Source organism: Eublepharis macularius, chromosome 17 (genome assembly GCF_028583425.1).
Source record: "Eublepharis macularius isolate TG4126 chromosome 17, MPM_Emac_v1.0, whole genome shotgun sequence".
In the NCBI taxonomy this organism is placed as follows: domain Eukaryota; kingdom Metazoa; phylum Chordata; class Lepidosauria; order Squamata; family Eublepharidae; genus Eublepharis; species Eublepharis macularius.
In genome coordinates, this window is record NC_072806.1 from 9,556,291 (window position 1) to 9,574,732 (window position 18,442).

The following is an 18,442-nucleotide window of genomic DNA, read 5'->3' on the forward strand; positions in this document are numbered from 1 at the left end:
GAAACAGGGAGTGTGCCTCATAAAGAGGAGTTGGTGGTGCAAACGGGTCACGGAGCACTGAGACTGCTTATTGCGCTGTTCGCCGTGGCTGCAGCCAACACAGACCCAGGCAGTGAGGCGTGTGTGTGTTTAAATAAATATCCATCCTTAACTGTTTCTTAACTCTGGCCTCCCTGTGGGTTCCTCCCAACATCAATAAACCTCCAACACTTCCTACCATGTTGCTGTGTAATTGGCGTCAGATCAGCTGTGGCTTTTGGCCTCACTGCCCGTTCCTTTCCTACGTGTTAGCGAGCCAGTCCCCAGGACCCCCATTCTGCTAGTTGGCACAGAGAGATGACTCCCCACCCCCACCCCACCCACGAGCGCTCTACAAACCTTCTGACGTTTTGGTAGATGTACAAGGGGAGCATATCAGCTAGCCTCCGGGTGAAAAGCACGGCGCTCTGCAAGATATCAGACTGGGTAAAAAGCTTTTTCCTGTCAGCCAAGAAGTTCTTTTGTCGACTTCAGTTGAATAATGGAGTATGTGGAAGAGTCGGCAGAAAGAGGTGACTTTCGGTGTCATTTTACTGTAGGTGACAAGGTTTGGGAAGAACTGTATGAACAAGAAAAGCTTTCAGTTGATCTTACTTATTCAGAGCTCATCTATCAAGGAGGCTCAGAGGAAATGCCAACCATGTTTTTAGAACAAAAGTGAAACAAAAGAGCCCTAAAATATAACTAAATGGTGTGGGTAAACCACTTCTTGCCATGGAAAACCCCACTGGGGTTACCGTAAGTCAGCTATGTCTTAACAGCAGTCTCTACCACCAGTTGTGTGCTCAAGGAGCAGCAGCAATGGCTGGTGTGAGTTGTGACGTTGGGTGCATAAGACTAGGTTAAGGGGACACCTGCTCAGAGTTGTCATATGCCCTCCAGTGGCTGGCTGGAGAAACAAATCAAAATATCATTGGTTTTACCACAAAGTTTTTACCATCAGTTTTACAATAGGGTTTCCTAGAGAAGACTGATGTCACTTCCAGATTTTTTCTGGAAGTGATGTCCTGCCAACAGTGCCCCCCATGCCCTTACCCCCCCAGGACCCTCCTTGGTTGCCTGGCAACCCTAATATCTCAATACAGTCATATACAGTGCAATTCTAAGGAGACTTCAGTTTAATCCCGTTATTTTCAATGGATTTAGACTGGAGTAACTCTTTTTAGGATTGAACGTATAGTGATTTTGTATAGGTTGGTTGTTGTGTTTCCCCAAGCCAAAGAATCTTGGGAATTGTAGTTTGGTGACAGTGCTAAGAATTTTGTTGTTGTTGCCTTGAAAGCAGTTCTGTTTACTACTCTACCATCTAAGTCCCCATCTTTCTACATAAAAGGCAAACTGTATTGCCGACGACGCACGTCTTCTCCTTGTGCGCCTGGGCAGGAGAACCAGAATAAAAAGTGCATTGTGGCCAATACAGCCTCCAGAGGGCACCGCTGTCACAGGACGGCCAGGTGATCTGGACCAGCCCTCTGGAGGGCCCCACTGTGGCGAGAGGACCAGGCGAGCGAGCTCATCACTCCGGGGGGCGCCGCCACTGTGGGATGGCCAGGCGAGTCAGGCCATTGCTCTGGAGAGCGCCACAGTGGCGGGAGGTCTAGCGTTTCTGGGTTTTCTAGGGCCCGTTTTTTAAAAAACAGGCTCTGTTGCTAGTCTGCACATATTTTGAGCTGTGAAAGAGCTCTTCATTAGGGTTAGAGGTGGTTTTGAATTTTTTTATCCCTGCTGTTTCAAATCTGACCCCCTCACACCAATATAGAGTTTATTTCCCCCCTTGCGTGACTCAAACTTGTGATTCTTTAGTGTTGTACCATTTTCCAATTTCTGGCACAGAATGTTCTCTTTCCCCCAAATATTCTTCAGCTATGTTTTTATATCATTATAGCATCATTATGCATATATGTTTAAATGTTGTACATTGTGCATACAAACCACATATTTAAAAAAGCACAAATTGCATGTGTGATTTACAAAAAGCAGCCAAAAAAGAAGAAATAAAACCATTGGGGAAAATATAACAATAGAAAAAGGAAGAAAATGGGGAACGCTCACTCATTCGTAACTAGAGGACCAGTTCCCGGTCTGAATTTTTTCCCTGCCTTACTAAATCTTTACCTTACCCCCTCCCCCAATTCAGGAACTGCTGCTTTTTAAGAAAGAGGTGCTTTTCATGACACATAATTAACTTATGAAATGCACTGCAACAAAATGTGGTGGCAGCTGCTGGCTTAGATGCCTTTTAAGATTGATGGGAGAAATCGATGGCAAACTGTGCTCATGCGATGCTCTGTATGAAATTTTGACATTGTTTAAGGAAAACAAAACAATAGAGGATTCCCAAGGCCTTGTCTCTTCTTTGGAAACAATATTGGGTGATTTAAAAGTTCAAAATCTTGGTATAAATTTGAATGAGGACAATTTTGGAAGCTCCCCTAGGCTTATGCAGAAATGGTATTAAACTCATAGGCCCAATACACATAGGAGAGCAATCAAGTCCTCTGACATTCGGAGCACAGAAATTCTACTTCACGGCCATGACAGTTTATCTAGCTTCTTCTTCTTTTTTTTACAGTCTTAACTGAGGGCTCTTTTATTTTAGCAGTTACTTCTTTCACAGCATATTGTACAGTAACTAACCTTGACCTGATATTCATCAGGCATAACTTTTTCACAGTCTTTCAACTGAGGAATTTTTTTTCCCCTAGGCAAGTTATTCAGGTTTGGCCTTCGGGTGTTTCTGATTAGGGAATGAGAAAATGCTGGTCAGGGCTGATTTAACTATGCAAAATCCTATCAGAGGGCCAACTCAAATACTATCTTTCCCTCGTTCCTAGTGGTAGCTGCACTTCTGTGAGTCTCTCTTACACAAGGTGCTTCGGCGTGTGTTCGTCAAGTGTAGGGAGATGCACTGTCAGCTGGAAGAGTAGTTTAAAAAAGATAGAGCTGGTGGAGATTGCTCCTCGGAACAGTTGTTAATTTCATCGTCGCTTCCCCAATGGCTCGGTCAATTTCACCTCTGCAATCTAAAACTGTGTGGGTTGGCAACCAGAGGGCAGCAAGGAATGGAAGTGGGCTGGAGCTGCCTTCCAGAGCCGGGCTTGGACCTGGAGAGGTTATAATGAGCTGAAGTTTCCCTTCTGGTATTTCACAACCCCTTCACACAGCTCCAGCGTATAGCAAAGCCTTTGCCCTGCTGCCGGCTCTGTCTTTTTAAACTACCCTTCCCGGCTAACATTGCATCTCCTGACATGTGTTGTTCATATGTCAGATGTCTCATGAAGGGAGACTCTGTGTCTTCTCCCCATGCAACAGGAACCACTTATGTGGATTTCACATCAAAGGCCTTTTTCATACACACACATACCCCGGTACTAGGGGGCATAATATCTGAATTAGCTTTTTGTGTAGATGGCTGGGCTACTGGCTGCACAGTGTGGGTGGAACTGGCAGATTAATAAGATCGTCAGGTATGAACTGGAAGTCTTCAGTTCAGATTTCAGTGCAGGCAAACAGCTGGTTCCCCCAACCATCTGTAAGGAGAATGAAATCTTCTCACCTTGCAGTCTGCTTGCTGAATTTCTCTAATTTTATTTATTTATTGTCTCCTTCTTCTAAGGAATTCAGTGCTGCTTTTATCTGTCTATCCGTCACATTTTCATCATCTCCGTCCTCCAAGAAGGTCTGGGTTCTCTTTCATGGATCTCTTCTTCCCTATTTTATCCTCCCAACGAACTTGTGGGCTAAGTTAGGTTGAGAGGCTGGTCTGTGAGATTCATGGCTGAGGGAGGATTTGAACCCAGGTCAATGAACATTATGGTCCTTCCCCAATATTATCCTCACAAGAACCTGGAGGGGTAGTTTAATCTGAGAGAGTGACTGGCACAGGATTACACAGTGGACTTTGCAGGCGAGGCAGGACTCGAACTGAGGAGTCCCGGGTTCTAGTTCCAGCGATTACGCCTACACTGACTTGCACACGAAAACTTTTTCTTTGCATTCTGCATGGCTCCTGTTGGCCTTCCGTACTTCAGCTCCTTTTCTCCAGACTCTTCTCATCCATTCTTCCTCTGCCGTTGCCACTGGCCATTAATAGATGATTGAGTTCTGAAGTGCTGGAGATCAATGGAACTTTCTCCAAGCATCTGAGTCCTGCGTTTAAAGCAATTCGTTTTGATGGAGCTTTGATAAGCACCTGGGATCTTTCCCTCATAACCGATAAGTCAGCCTCTTAGTAGATGAGGCAGCAGCCCTTCGATCCAACCCTTTTAGGATTCTTATGTTAAGATTATCAGTCAATATATATCAGTTTGTCTGGTTTAGAAGCTCTCCATTTGGATTGAAGCTGGAATGCGAACATCCTGAGCCTCAGGTAGAATTTCACCGTTTGAGATGTGGTAGGAGGCATACTACACGGGTATTTCTTGGCTCCTATACGGGCAGATGAAAGAACATGTTCGGTTAGTGGTGTCCCTTGCTACACATAATAGAAAAGTAAAGTTGCTCCAAGTATAAATAACACACGTGTGTGTGTGTTCTTGTTATATTTTGTTTCAGAAAACTCTGCCTTGCCTTTCAGTTGTTAAAATGCAGCAACAAACCAAAAGCAAAATTTCAAATCAGTCAGTACAATGAATTAAACAGCAAACAACTACTAAAACTTACAAAAACCCAGTAAAAAAAACCCAGCAGTAATAAAGACCAACAGATAAAAAATATATAGTACAAACCATATAACTTCCCCCCCAAAAGGGCTGTATGACTGAACATGTCCACAGCGTATGCTTAGGAGATGCATTTTGTGAATTACACCACCAACTGTAAGATACTGTGCTTAAAGCTTTAGTAAAAAGACTCTGTGGTGTCCAATATATCCTGAACATAATTTTTGCTGAATAAGTTGCAACTTAAGATCCATAGTAGCGACAGGTATATGACTTAAAGCCAGGGCTTTTTTTCAGCGGGAACGCGGTGGAATGGAGTTCCGGAACCTCTTGAAAATGGTCACATGGCTGGTGGCCCCGCCCCTTGATCTCCAGACAGAGGGGGGTTTAGATTGCTCTCTGCGCCGGTCGGCAATCTAAGCTCCCCTCTGTCTGGAGATCAGGGGGCGGAGCCACCAGCCATGTGACCATTTTCTCCGAGGGCAACCCACTGAGTTCCACCACCTCTTTTCCCAGAAAAAAAGCCCTGCTTAAAGCCATTGCTTTAAGTCATTGCTTTAGCAAAATTGGATGTTCCAGGTCGTTATTCCATTAATCTCTACGTATCGTATTTATTAACTAACCTGAAATATTTATACACAAATATTATAGATTTCACTTTCTGTGTTGATTCAATAAGAATCTCCAAAAATGGAGGAGATTCTGAATCACTCAGAGCTGCTGAAATATATTTGGATGTCAACAAATGTTGCAGTTGTAATTATTGCCATTCAGCAGAAGTTGGCAAATCATATTGAGACCTCAGTTGAAAAAATGACAAGAACTCGTTATCCTTACCTATCCCAAAGTAAAAATTCCCTTATCTGTCCAAGCCTTCCATTTCTTCCCAATTTTTAAGTCTGGATTCAATCATAAGGTTAGTTTAGCATGTGAAAATGGGTCGAATTGATATTGTTGTGATATTACACACCATACTTCTCTAGCTGGGGAAATTGTTGGAAATTGTACCCTTCTCCCAAACATGCCTTATTTTGATGTGGGTTTTTAAAATCAAAACTGAGAGTTTTAAAACTCTCTGGCTAATAAAGGCTGCCGTAGCTGCCTCTTCAATACTTACTGAAAAGAGTCCAAAAGCTTCAGTATCCTGAGACAAGCATTTGGGTCACCGTAACAAGAGCATGATGTGTGCAGGCCAAGGGAGAAGACTATTTGATATTCAAAAAGTCAAAGCTGTTTATTGTAAAAGGCAAATTAGTTGACATGGCATTTAAGAAAGCAGAAAGCAGTAAAGAGTTTACAAAAGGGACAAACGGATAACAATAGCTCAGTGCAGACATTTCTGCACTATGTGGTGCCAGATACCTCTCCAGGCCAGATTCAGAGTTTACATATAAGGGGTTCTGTGCCCTAAGCCATATGATCTCCAGCTTGATGCAGAAGAAGGGACGCAAGGCTCAGTGGTAGCAAATTTGCTTCTAGGGTTGCCAGCCCTGGGCTGCCAAACACTGGTAGACCAGGGGGCAGCCATCAGTGATGACATGATGTCACTTCTCGGAAAATCCAGAACTAACATTGGTTCTCTCCAGGAATTGCCAAAGACTCTATGGTTTTACCATAGGGTTTCTGGCAATTCCTAGAGAGGCACGATGCCACTTCCAGGTTTTCCTAGAAGTAAGGTCACATCATAGACCCAATGGCCACCAGGGGGCTGGCAACCCTATCTGCTTTGCTAGCAGAAGGTCCCAGATTCAATTCTTGGCATCACTATGATGATGTGAAAGACTTCAGTCTGAGATCCTGAAAAACTTTTACTAATCAGTAGATAAGACTGGACTTGACAGACAAATGGTCTGACGCAGTCAAAGGCAGCTTCGTATGCTCAAGTAGGGGTTCAGCCATATTGACTGCCTTCCTCGAGAGCTTCGAGCATTCCTAGCCATCTTATTCACAGTACTGCTCGGCTTTTAATTTTTGTCCTCTTCTTTTTTCTTCTTTCTAGCCCTCACTTTTCTAACTACTTTCAATCAAATTTAACAACAACAAAAACAACAACAACAACATTCAATTTATATACTGCCCTTCAGGACAATTTGGAACAGTTTACAAAGTATGGTATTATTATCCCCACAACAATCACCCTGTGAGGTGGGTGGGGCTGAGAGAGCTCTGAGAGAGCTGTGACTGACCCAAGGTCACCCAGCTGGCTTCAAGATGAGGAGCGGGGAATCAAACCCAGTTCTCCAGATTTGATTCCTTCTGCTCTTAACCACTACAGCAAACTGGCTCTCAATCAATCCTCCTGAAACTCTTAATCTTCTCATGTAACCTACCTCACAGGGTTGTTATAAGGATAAAAGAGAGGAGGGGGGAATCTATGTAAACTACCCTGAACACATCGGCGGAAGAGCAGCATGAAAAATGTGCTAAATAAATAAACGAACCGAATAAGAGCACTGTTCCTGTGATGGACTAATGGGCCATACTCTCACATCAAGGACTAGAAAGAACGACAACTAGCACAATGCATAACGATGGACATTTTTGAATCTTAGACTATTTTACCACGAAACCGAATTCTTCGTTTCAGAAATCTGTAAATGGGTTTCTGTCAGACAAAGGAGAGAGCTTTTTCATCTAGCTGACACAACTTCACCAAACTTATAATGAAAACGACATGAAATATTTTCTGTAGCTCAGATTCACTGTTCTGTGACATTGAACAGCAACGGAACTGGTTTAGAAGCTTCAGGAATAATAACCAAGGTTATGTCAGAGAGCTCAAGATATATAAACAGTGTATTATATAAAAGAAGAAATTATATAAAGTGTGAACGTGTATATATGTTATGGAAATACTTAAAATAGATCATCTGAGAAACGTTGATAGAAGGAAGTGACTGTGACATCAGATAATATTTTGTTTTTTGACATAATAAAATTCATGTTTATCAAATATCTCTCTCATCTCCTGGTCCTTTTCCAAAATGGTTACAATTTTTCACAGCCTCACCATCGATGAGAAAAGAATACTACATTCTTTCAACATTTCCAACCCGCTGATGTATTTGTTTGATGTGTGTAGTCACATATACACATATTCTCTCTCTCTCTCTTACACATACACACATGCACACACACACACAGAGGGGAAGAGAGAGAGAACACCATATAAAGGAAAGCTCTGTTGGATCCATTCTGTAAACACTATATGCAAAAGAATTCTACTAGGGTTACTGTACATGCAGCCAGTTTGATGTGGTGGTTAAGAGTGGTAGGACTCTTAATCTGGAGAGCCAGGTTTGATTCCCCACTCGTTTACTTGAAGCCAGCTGGGTGACCTTGGGTATGTCACAGCTCTTTCAGAGCTCTCTCAGCCCCACCCGCCTCACAGGATGATTGTTGTGAGGATGATAATAACGCATTTTGTAAACCGCTCTAAGTGGGCGTTAAGTTGTCCTGAAGGGCAGTATATAAATCGAATGTTGTTGTTGTTGTCATTGTTATTATATTTCTTTAATGGTTTTCATTCTCCTGCTTGGGCAAGCTCCTTTGCAAATGGAAGTACATCTCTAGATTTCATTTCACATGTCTGGTGCGACACTCTAGTACATCCCTTCCACAAACGGTATATACCTTCTGTATGTAGGTTATTTTTGGATCCAGCCGATGATTTAAACATTCCTGTTTTACAAAATATTAAATGTATATCAGAACAAAGTAACACAAAGTTCTTAGTAATATAATTACAGCCGCTATACTGTGGATTTAGTTACAATCTACGCTATAGCACAAGGGGTAAGGCAGCCCTTCTGTGAGTGGAAGATGCCTTCCACAAGCGAAAGGTCACTTTTGGATTCTAACTAGTTATATTGGTCTTTACATTGTAGTTCTTGTGAAGGAAAGAGGACAGCTACACAGGGATGTGTATTGATTCTTTTTTTTTTCTCCTGGTTGGTGCTTCTTTGTCAGCTTAATGAAGACTTTGCGTTGCAGGGGAAGAAGCTACCAGCCAACATCAGTGAAGATGCAGAGGAAGGCGAAGTGTCAGATGAGGACAGCGCTGATGAGATTGATGATGACTGTAAACTAATGAATGGAGATGTAAGTATCCAAAAGTCACAGGGGGAGCGGAATGCAAAAACGGATGGAATACAGATTTGGGGGTGCCCTCCATGGTTCCTCATAACCTCTGTCTATATTAAGGCTGAGCAGAAGGGAGGATGCCCATTTGTTTGGGGGGATTACGCATCTCTTCAGAGTAAAGAGGCATTGCCTTCACTCTGAGCTGACTTTGTGACGTCATCACATACCAATTCTAATTGGTTTACATGGTGGTGGAGGAGAGTGCCTTCAAGTCATAGTTGACTTATGGCGACCCCCTGGTGGGGTTTTCATGGCAAGAGGCTAACAGAGGTGGTTTGCCATTGCCTGCCTCTGCAACCCTGGTCTTCGTTGGAGGTCTCCCATCCAATTACTAACCAAGGCTGACCCTGCTTCTGAGATCTGACAAGATCAGGCTCACCTGGACTATACAGGTCAGGGCAGCTTACATGGTAATTACTTTGAATGAACCTTGCGGCATCATTAATGTAACCCAGTCTGGCTGACAATATAATATAGCGCTCACTGTGCACGGGACATGCTGTGTTGTCATAGAGGCAATTTTGATGGGCACAATGTCAACCATTTGGAGCAAGGGCAAGGATTGTGGCTGTCTTTACTCCAGCTGTATGGTATTGTGATGGTATAGTACTGGTGTAGCAGCCAAAGAGGGGAATCAAATGTGAAAACAAGTTTTTTGGGGGGGAAACATTGCGGACCTCCCTCCCAACAGTTCCCCTTTGCCCCAAAAATATTTATTCACAAAATATGTCTGTTTGGTACAGCTCTTAACCTATGTATACATAAAAGCCATTAGCTCAATACATGAACACAATAGAGTGTTAAGAAGCTAGCTAGAGTGTTAAGAGCCAGTTTGGTGTAGCGGTTAAGAGCGTAGGACTCTAATCTGGAGAACCGGGTTTGATTCCCCACTCCTCCACTTGAAGCCCGCTGGGTGACCTGGGGTCAGTCACAGCGTCTAGCTCTCTCAGCCCCACCCACCTGACAGGGTGTTTTGTTGTGGGGATATTAATAGCATACTTTGTAAACCACTGAGTGGGTGTTAAGTGATCCTGAAGGGCGGTATATAAATCAAATATTATTATTATTATTAAGGCAAGAGGTGGGGCTACAGAGCCAGTATGGTGTAGTGATTAAAAGTGTTGGTCTAGGATCTGGGAGTCCCAAGTTCGAATCCCCACTCTGCCATGAAAGCTTGCTGGGTGACCTTGAACCAGCCAGCCACACACACACCAACCTACCTCGCAGGGTTGTTGTGAGGATAAACTGGAGGAGAGAAGAATGATGTAAGCCACTTTGGGTCTCCGTTGGGGAGAAAGGTGAGATATAAATGAAGTAAATATAGGAGCAGGCTGGATTACTGGTGGCGAGGGCCTTCTTGGCAAAGAGAGGGCAGTGCTTTCTGATACTGGCGTCCATGGTGGGCAGCCTAAGCAAGGCCAAGTTTTTTAAAAGCAGACTTACACTTGGGACTTGCTCCAGGCAATTTTCTTTCCATCCTCTCTTTCGCCCCCGCCCGCCCCCTTGAGAGACCTTTGGCTAGTGGAATAAAAGTGAGAAGGCTCTGCAGTGGGGTTCAGTGATCCATAACAACAGAAACTCTGCCATATCAGGAGGCCCACACTTGCAATGCATAATTGAACCTATTTAAATGCTTTCGTTTACGGCAGGTTGTTGTGGCTGGGTGTTCTTTTTTCTTTCACATTAAAGATCAGACATTTCTAAGCGAGGAAATTTCACAGTCTAAAGTCTACATACCAAATAGGGCGAAATGTCTATTTTATGACACTACAGTGTACGGAATATATATGAGGTCTACAAACGGGCTTGGGAAAAAAAGGTTAAAACGTTCAACACGCATGATCAACACACAGCCAATCATGTAAATGGCGTATAAAGAGATACGTTAATTGTGTCACGTGGCAAATTGTAAATGTCAGCGCCCCCCAAATCTGGTTCATTTCTCTTCAATCTCCCATTTTCACCCTAGTGGGTTTTTAAGAGGTCAGAAGTGTGTCTGGGGTCTCTTTGGTAGTGCAGTATGCAATTTCACGTATCTACTTTGAAGAAAGAAACCTATTTTCTAATTCTGCAACCCCACTATTTTCTCCAACTTTAGCGTAAGAATTGTGCCTAAAGCGAATATTTTAGAGTGGTTTAGAGAGGCTGCTCTTGGGCCCTGTATCTGAGACATCCTGGGACAAAGGAAATGAAATCATATTGAGGAGAGACTTGCACTATTTCTCAATGGGTTTTGTAAAATCTGTTCCTGGCACTCCCAGGAGATGCTGATGTAGCTGTGCTGTTGGGTTTCCAATGCTGGATGTGACATTGGGAGAGTGGGTAAGGATCAAATTCTCTGCACGGTGGGAAATGCTGATGAAGTTTCCACCAAATTTTGAGGCAAATTTTGAGGTTTCCATTACAGTCCCCCCACCCACCCACCCACCCACATAAGGTTTGAAAAATTTTGGGCACTCCCTTTGGTTCTGCTCTTTAGGTCCCACTGAGACTAGCCTTGCCAACCTCACGTTGAAAAATTAATGGAGATTTGGGAGAAGAGCCTGAGGAAGGCGGAGTCTGGGAAGGGGAGTGGCCTCGGTGGAGGATAATACTATAGAATCCACCCTCCCATGCAGCTATTATCTCCAGAGGGGAACTGATCTTTGTTGTTCGGTGATCAGTTGTAATTCCAGGAGATCTCCAGGCCCTAACCCTAACTCAAACCTTGTGGGCTCAACAGAGACGGAGAGGGGAGGAGAGCGAGTAGAAGGTTCTTCAGTCTCCTCATCTTTGCTCCATCACCACCCTGTAAGTGCCAAGACAGCAGGAGTGATGGAGCAGCAGCCGAACCTCTGGTTGCCACCTGTTAATACGGCAGGGGGGCGCCTCCATCATCATATTTTAAGGAGGGCATCAAATGTCTTTTGCCTAAGCTCCTCCCCACCAAGACCTGGAGTTGTCCTTGTAGATAAGCCTCCTTTAAGATTTCACAGATCTCTTTCCCTCCCTCCTTCTCTCTCCCCACCTGCTGGCAATCCCCTTTGATCCACTCACTAAACGCTGTGTTTGGTGCTTTTCTGCTAGCAAAGGTATTCGGAATACAAAGCATCTTAATCTTTCATTTCCTTAGGCGCACAAGCTTTTGATGCCTCTTTGCCCTTTAAAAACACGCTCACGCTGCGCCAATTTGCCTGATCCTTTAATCCCCTGGCACATGCCAATAGTGGACCTTGTTTTTTAGGCAAACGTAATAGAAACGATGCCTCACAAATATTTTCTTTGAAGCAGATTGCCTTGGAAATGATAGGTATTTTGTCCCTAATTTTTGATCAGACTATCTTTTACTGTCATATTTATTAGTACAATTTGTTTGCGGGTTTGGGCCACATTAAATATTGAACGGAATTGAGCAATAGCAGAGCAAGAAAGGAGTCCCTGGTCTTGAACCAGTCGAGGGTTTGCAGGTTGGCATCCACAGGTTTAAACAGTAGCCGATAGAGATTATTCTGAATTCTTCATTGCTGCTGTTTCAGTTCCAAAATCCCCATTTTAATTTTTTGACTCAAACCAGTGAATATTTATTTTTCCATTTCTTTGCACCCAAATGTTCCTGTAAAACAGACGCATTTTCAAAGTGATTTGTACATTGCTAAATCAGCATTGTGTGTTATAAATAATATCTAAATTGTATATGAACATATCACGGACATATACAATGTAAACCTACCAAACCATGGCCGTTTCCCCACGTTCTTAAAATAGCGCAACATTCCCCGAACATTGGCAGTTTCTGCGCGTGGTTTCTGACGTCACCCGTTTACAAAACGGACGCAGGCAGTTATGAGACTGTTTTTGGGGCCGGAATCATAACTGCCTGCATCCGTTTTGTAAACGGGTAGCAGAAATCGCGTGAAGAAGCCACTAGTGTTCGGTTTAGTGTCGCACAATTTTAAGAATGTGGGGAAACAGCCCATCAGTGAAAAGTAGAGAACTGAAATAGTTGTCGGAATATAAAGGGCTATAAAAAGAAATAAAATAGGGGAAATGTGCTTGTCCCTCTCTTCAAACAAAAAAAAGCATATTTTTCCATAGCGAGCTGGTTTACAGTTTTGATGACTCCCAGATGTATTACTTTTCTGTGTTGAACAGCAGTTGGGTTTTTTTTAAGATGGTACCAAATGTCATGGTTTGGATTAAAAAGTTCTGGTTTCCAGGATGTTCCCTCCCAGCTCAGGATATAACTGTTGTCTTTTCCCATAACCTCTCCAATGCAATTTAGTAGAAATTGTAAAATTGATGCCTGCTTTACCACCAACTGCATAAAAGAAACTAACAGCAACAAAAAAAAATGGGTGAAAAAGCAAAAAACAAAAAGGGGCATGTTTGTAGGGTTCTAGATTTTGGGGGGCAGTGGATAAGCATTCAAAGGTGCAAACCTCATCACTGACCCCTCTGTGGCTTCAAATGGTACAGTCAAGGAAATTCTGATGAACCGATAAAATGACCCTTTGAGGAGCAACTGCTGAGGGTTCTACGCAGGGCTTTTTTTCTGGGAAAAGAGGTGGTGGAACTCAGAACCACACAATGACATCACTTTGGGTCAGCTGGAACAAGGGGGGAGCTTTTTAAAGTTTAAATCGCCCTCGGCGAAAATGGTCACATGGCAGGTGGCCTGCCTCCTGATCTCCAGACAGAAGGGAGTTTAGATTGCCCTCCATGCCACTTTGTGGTGCAGAGGGCAATCTAAACTCCCCTCTGTCTGGAGATCAGGGGGCGGGGCCACTGGCCATGTGACCATTTTCAAGAGGTGCCGGAACTCCGTTCCACTGCATTCCTGCTGAAAAAAAGCCCTGGTTCTACGGAACAGAAGGAATGGACCTTTAAAATCTGATTTGAGGGAACTGTCACACACACACACACACACACAGCCAGCTACTTTTTGTGACGTTTGCTGCTTCCTTTGATGGCTTTTTCTCCCTTTCTTGCCTTTCCATCCCACCCTTTTGAAGTGGAAGGTACGGTATGAGCAGTTCGTTGGCGGTAGAACTTAGCCTGCTTAGCTGTAAAAACGATGGAGCAAATGTGTTGCGTTACCAAACCACGGCTGTGTGGGAAGGGTGTAGGGTGTGGGGCGGGACCTCAATATCACTGAGGTGAAGGTTTGAAAAAAAAAGTAACCGAGGTGCCTGGCCGGGAAGCCAGATTCTCCCGCTTTTGGCAGCTGGAGAGAAAATGGGGAGGTGAAATGCCAGGGCTCCGATGGTAGGACGTCACTTGGGGCTCAAACCTGACAGTGTCTGAATCTCTTAGGATTTGGGGGAGAATCCCAGAGTGTCCCATCAATGGGGTGATGTCCCTTCCAGGTTCGTGCCAGATGTGATGTTGCACCATTGGTACCACGTCATTTCTCCATCTTTACCCCCTCCCTCTGCCCCTGAATGCCAGCTATTGGCTGGCAGTCCTAACATTTGGCCAGAACAAAGATGACGAAACTGTGTGTCAAAACAAGCCAGTATCTGAGTTGATCATCTGCAAACTGAAACCTTGCTTCACAAACAATCATACTTAAAACTATGGTTTTGTATTATAGAATCACAGAAGGTGTCTCCATGGTCATCTAGTCCAACCCCCTGTGCAGCGCAAGAAATTCACAACTACCTCCCTGTGCCCCCACACCCCCTCAGTGACCCCTGCTCCATGCCCAGGAGACGGCAAAACACCTCCAAGATCCCTGGCCATCTAGCCTCTGCTTAAAAACCTCCAAAGAAGGAGAGCCCTCCCAAGGAAACTTATTCCACTGAGGAACTGTCTGAGTACAGGTTGCAATGAAAGAGGTTCTTTTAGTGCTTGCTGAACTTTCCCCGTGAAATCCATATGATACAATTAAAACAATCCAAAGTCCTTCCTGTTTGTTATTGAAACTTGGGCCTTAGGTTGGTTCAATCCCCAGAATCTTGGGTACAGTATAAGCATTTCAAAACACACACACACAATTATTTATTAAAGTCATTTAGGTCCCACCCAGTGTGACAAGATGTAGTGGACATGGTCAGAGTATTGGAGAAGACTCAAATCTTCACTAACTTGGAAAGCAATTTTAAACGGGTCTAGTCAGCAAGTTTGGTCTAGTGGTTAAGAGCAGCAGGACTCTAATCTGGAGAGCCAGGTTTGATTCCCCACTTCCCCACTTGAAACTAGCTGGGTGACTTGGGTCAATCACAGCTCTCTCAGAGCTCTCTCAGCCCCACCCACCTTGCAAGGTGATTGTCTTAAGGATAATAGCACACTTTGTAAACCACTCTGAGGGGCGTTAAGTTGTCCTGAATGGTGGTATATAAATTGAATGTTGTTACTACTCACAATCCTCCTCAGGTCTATTCAGTGGGGCTTACTGCTAGGAATGTTTTCATAGGATAGCACTGTTGGTGATCTTCAACCTGTCATTTTCATATAACTCACAGGGTGTTTGTGAGGATAAAATGGAGGTAACCGTATGAGCCATCATGAACTTATCAGTAGAAAGGCAGGATAAAAATAGGATGGATGACTAGACCCTCAGGGCAGCTTACAACGCACTTTAACAACCCGAGCCATAAAATTACAATTACAAGAACAAGCCGGAGCCGAGCGGCCTCTTACTCTCCTAATGACAACGTAAAACCATCGGAGTTCAGCTGATGCAGATAAAAACCAGCCTTAGTCAAAAATGGGCACCCCCCAAATGATGTATACGCCTACAAAATTACACAGCAGCTGAACCGACAAAAAGCTTCGTGCACACAGTGCCATCCTAAACTGAGCACTCACAAGGGGGAAAGTGAGTTTGCCCCTGAGGAGAGTTCTAGAGCTCTTTTCTACAGAGTGAGGATTCTGTTTTTCCGCAAGGGATAGCACAAACTGTAGAGAAAATCCCCTCGTGCTTAAACCAGCTTAAATTCTAATGCTGTTCCCAAGTCTCCAGCTAAATTGTGTTGTCTGAATCTTCCCGAGCTTAAATCAAACACCAAATTTTATCAGCAAGAGATGAGAAATTTTATTTTCTTGTTTTTAAAAAGGATCATAGGGGAGACTAGGAAGAGATACAGCTGTGCAAGGGGAGGAATCTTTCTTGCCTCTGAAGAGCCAGGCATCTGGGGCTGCGTTGTGCAGCGTGTTTGGTTTCCCCTGATAAATGGCTGATGTAGGCCTACCTTTGCATTACATCTTTGTCTTCATTAGCTGGTAATTTGTCTTGTCTCGTTTGTTCTCTGTTTTCAGCAAGCAGCACCTGGGCTTCCAGATGTGTTTGACTGGCCCCACTTTAGAGTGGCACTTGTAGAAGCTTGGGAAATGACAGCTTGCTTTCCGTTAGCATTAATCACCACGTTCTGAGGCCAATTAAGAACACAGGGCCTGTTTTCTTCTGAAAAGACAAGCTCCCTGTAGGTTAGAGCCCAGTACATTGTAGGTAGGGAAGGATTCAAATTTTTCTCAACTCTGCCATTTTCCTCCTGAATCTCCAAACCCAAATTTCACTTTTCTCTTGTACAACTCAAGGTTGTGGTTATCTTTATTTGTCCCGTCATTTTGGGCTCTCTCCGATTGACTTTGCCCCCTAAAACAAACACGCATTTCAATGCTATTTGAGTATCGGTGAACCAGCCTTATATATACATTACATGTATAAATGATGTATGTTGTAGTTATTTTTAAAAGCTGTGCAATGTGCACACACATGCAACAAACAAATCTACAAAACTGTCAGCAAATTGCTTCCTGGGTTCGATTTGCACAAGAGAGAAGCAATATCAAAGCAGGGATTATTCAAGCTAGGGTTACCAGGTGCCTGCTGGTGGCGGGCAATCTCCCGGGGGTTTGCCCCATTGCCCACTGATTCGCCAGCGATTGACGGGAGGCGGCAGCCCCCCCCCCCGGAGGTCGCCTGCCACTGGCAGGCAGCTAAGATCACTTCCGGAAGTGATGTCATCGTGCTGGCTGCAGGAGTGCTCTTCCGCTTCATTTGGGGCTGATTTTGGCCCCAAACGGACTAAATCGACCCCGTGCAAAGTGTGAGAGCACTCCTGTGGCCAGTGCGATGATGTCACTTCCAGAAGTGATGTCATCATGCAAGTGCTGTAGCGTGCACCCAAAAGATGGAGCATGCAATGGACATAAGGTATGTGCCAGGTCCCCACCCCTCCCTCTGGGAGAATATAAGGGACCTGGCTGGAAACCCTAATCCAAGTCGAAATGGTGAGGATACGAAATTTGGTAGCATCCCTATTCCCCTCCCCTTTTCAGGGTTTCAGATTGAGCATCCAACTTCTTTGTGCATAAATTCTGTGCCGAATTGCCTGATCAGCGTGTGGAAACCGAACAGTGGGGCAAGCATAGGCCAACCCACCGCCTCACCCTCCACTTATTGAATATCCCTGTTTTGGTGAACTGAGCAGAGTCATCAATACGGCTTGCAATGCCCAACCCTGCAGGTACTCTTAATCCCCACTTTCATCCCATTCATACAAAGTTTAGCTATGAGCCTGTCCAAATTTAATGAATAACCTTAAGTTTGTCTTGCAAAGGATTTCAGCATTGGAATAATTAAATACTGGGCAAGCAAACAATTACCTCAATTAATTCTATAGAGAGAGCCGGTGGCTTGGTAACAAAGCATGTATCACCACAATTGATGTTGCCTCCGTAGGATTTTTCATTTTTCCTTCCTTCCTTTCTCTCTGTCTCTCTCATATTTTGGTTTCCTTCAAGTTTTGTGACGTGCTTCTTACACTAGTTTTAAAAAGTTCACTCCTTTGCAACCAGAGTAGTAACTTTCAAACACCCTTCCAAAGGACTTCCCATGAAAGGATTTTTCAAAATACCTGTGTAGGTATTTTCAGAGTCCAGCACTGGGAAGACTTATCATTCTGGTGAACAGAATAGAATGATATTTCAATGTACACGGCAGAAACCATGGGGCATATCTGCTTCACAATCTGGAATTGGCCTAACATTCATTCCCTTTCCCAAGAGGATTCTGGGAATTGCAGTTTTGTGAGACTTCTCTAACAAAGAAGTCATAGCACTTTCACCAAATTGCAGTTCCCAAGAGTCTTTTCTGGAGCCATGGATGTTAAAATGAAACCAGTATGTGTTTTTAGCATAGGTATGTCCCATGGAATTACCTGTCTGTTATTGGCATGAGATACTTCAGTAGTCTGTTTGGAGCACACGTAGAGTACTTTTCTTTGGTTTTCTATTCATTTTCTCTTCATTTCCTCCTTCGTGTACTGTCTTAGTAGATGTCGGGCTCCCTTTGCCGAAATGAGGCATCCTACATCCCGCACACGCTCACCCAGTCTTTCCTCCTCGTAGGCCTCTTCTAATCGGAAACGAGTGGAGAACATTGCAAAGAAGAAACTGGACTCTCTGATTAAGGAATCAAAAATCCGTGACTGTGAGGACCCAAACAATTTTACCGTCACCACCCTTCCGCCATCTGGGAAGCTGGGCTCCAAGCACGATCAGAAGAAGGTGACAATATTGCACTGTTCTTAATCCAGTGTGCCTTGAATAGAACATTGAAGTACTCATCATTGAGGTCTGCTTTTCATGGGGGTGATCAATTCCGTGTCAGCCTG

At 44.0% G+C, this 18,442-nt stretch overlaps 1 protein-coding gene across 1 annotated transcript in view; it reads left to right on the top strand.

Moving 5' to 3' along the window:
• The window catches only part of PLCH2 (phospholipase C eta 2), a 390,171-nt gene that overhangs the window by 313,766 nt on the left and 57,963 nt on the right, over positions 1-18,442 (top strand). Inside the window, exons 11-12 of the mRNA XM_055001428.1 lie at positions 8,694-8,801; positions 18,177-18,335. Coding sequence (XP_054857403.1) covers positions 8,694-8,801; positions 18,177-18,335 — 267 coding nt within the window. The remainder of the gene's footprint in view (positions 1-8,693; positions 8,802-18,176; positions 18,336-18,442) is intronic.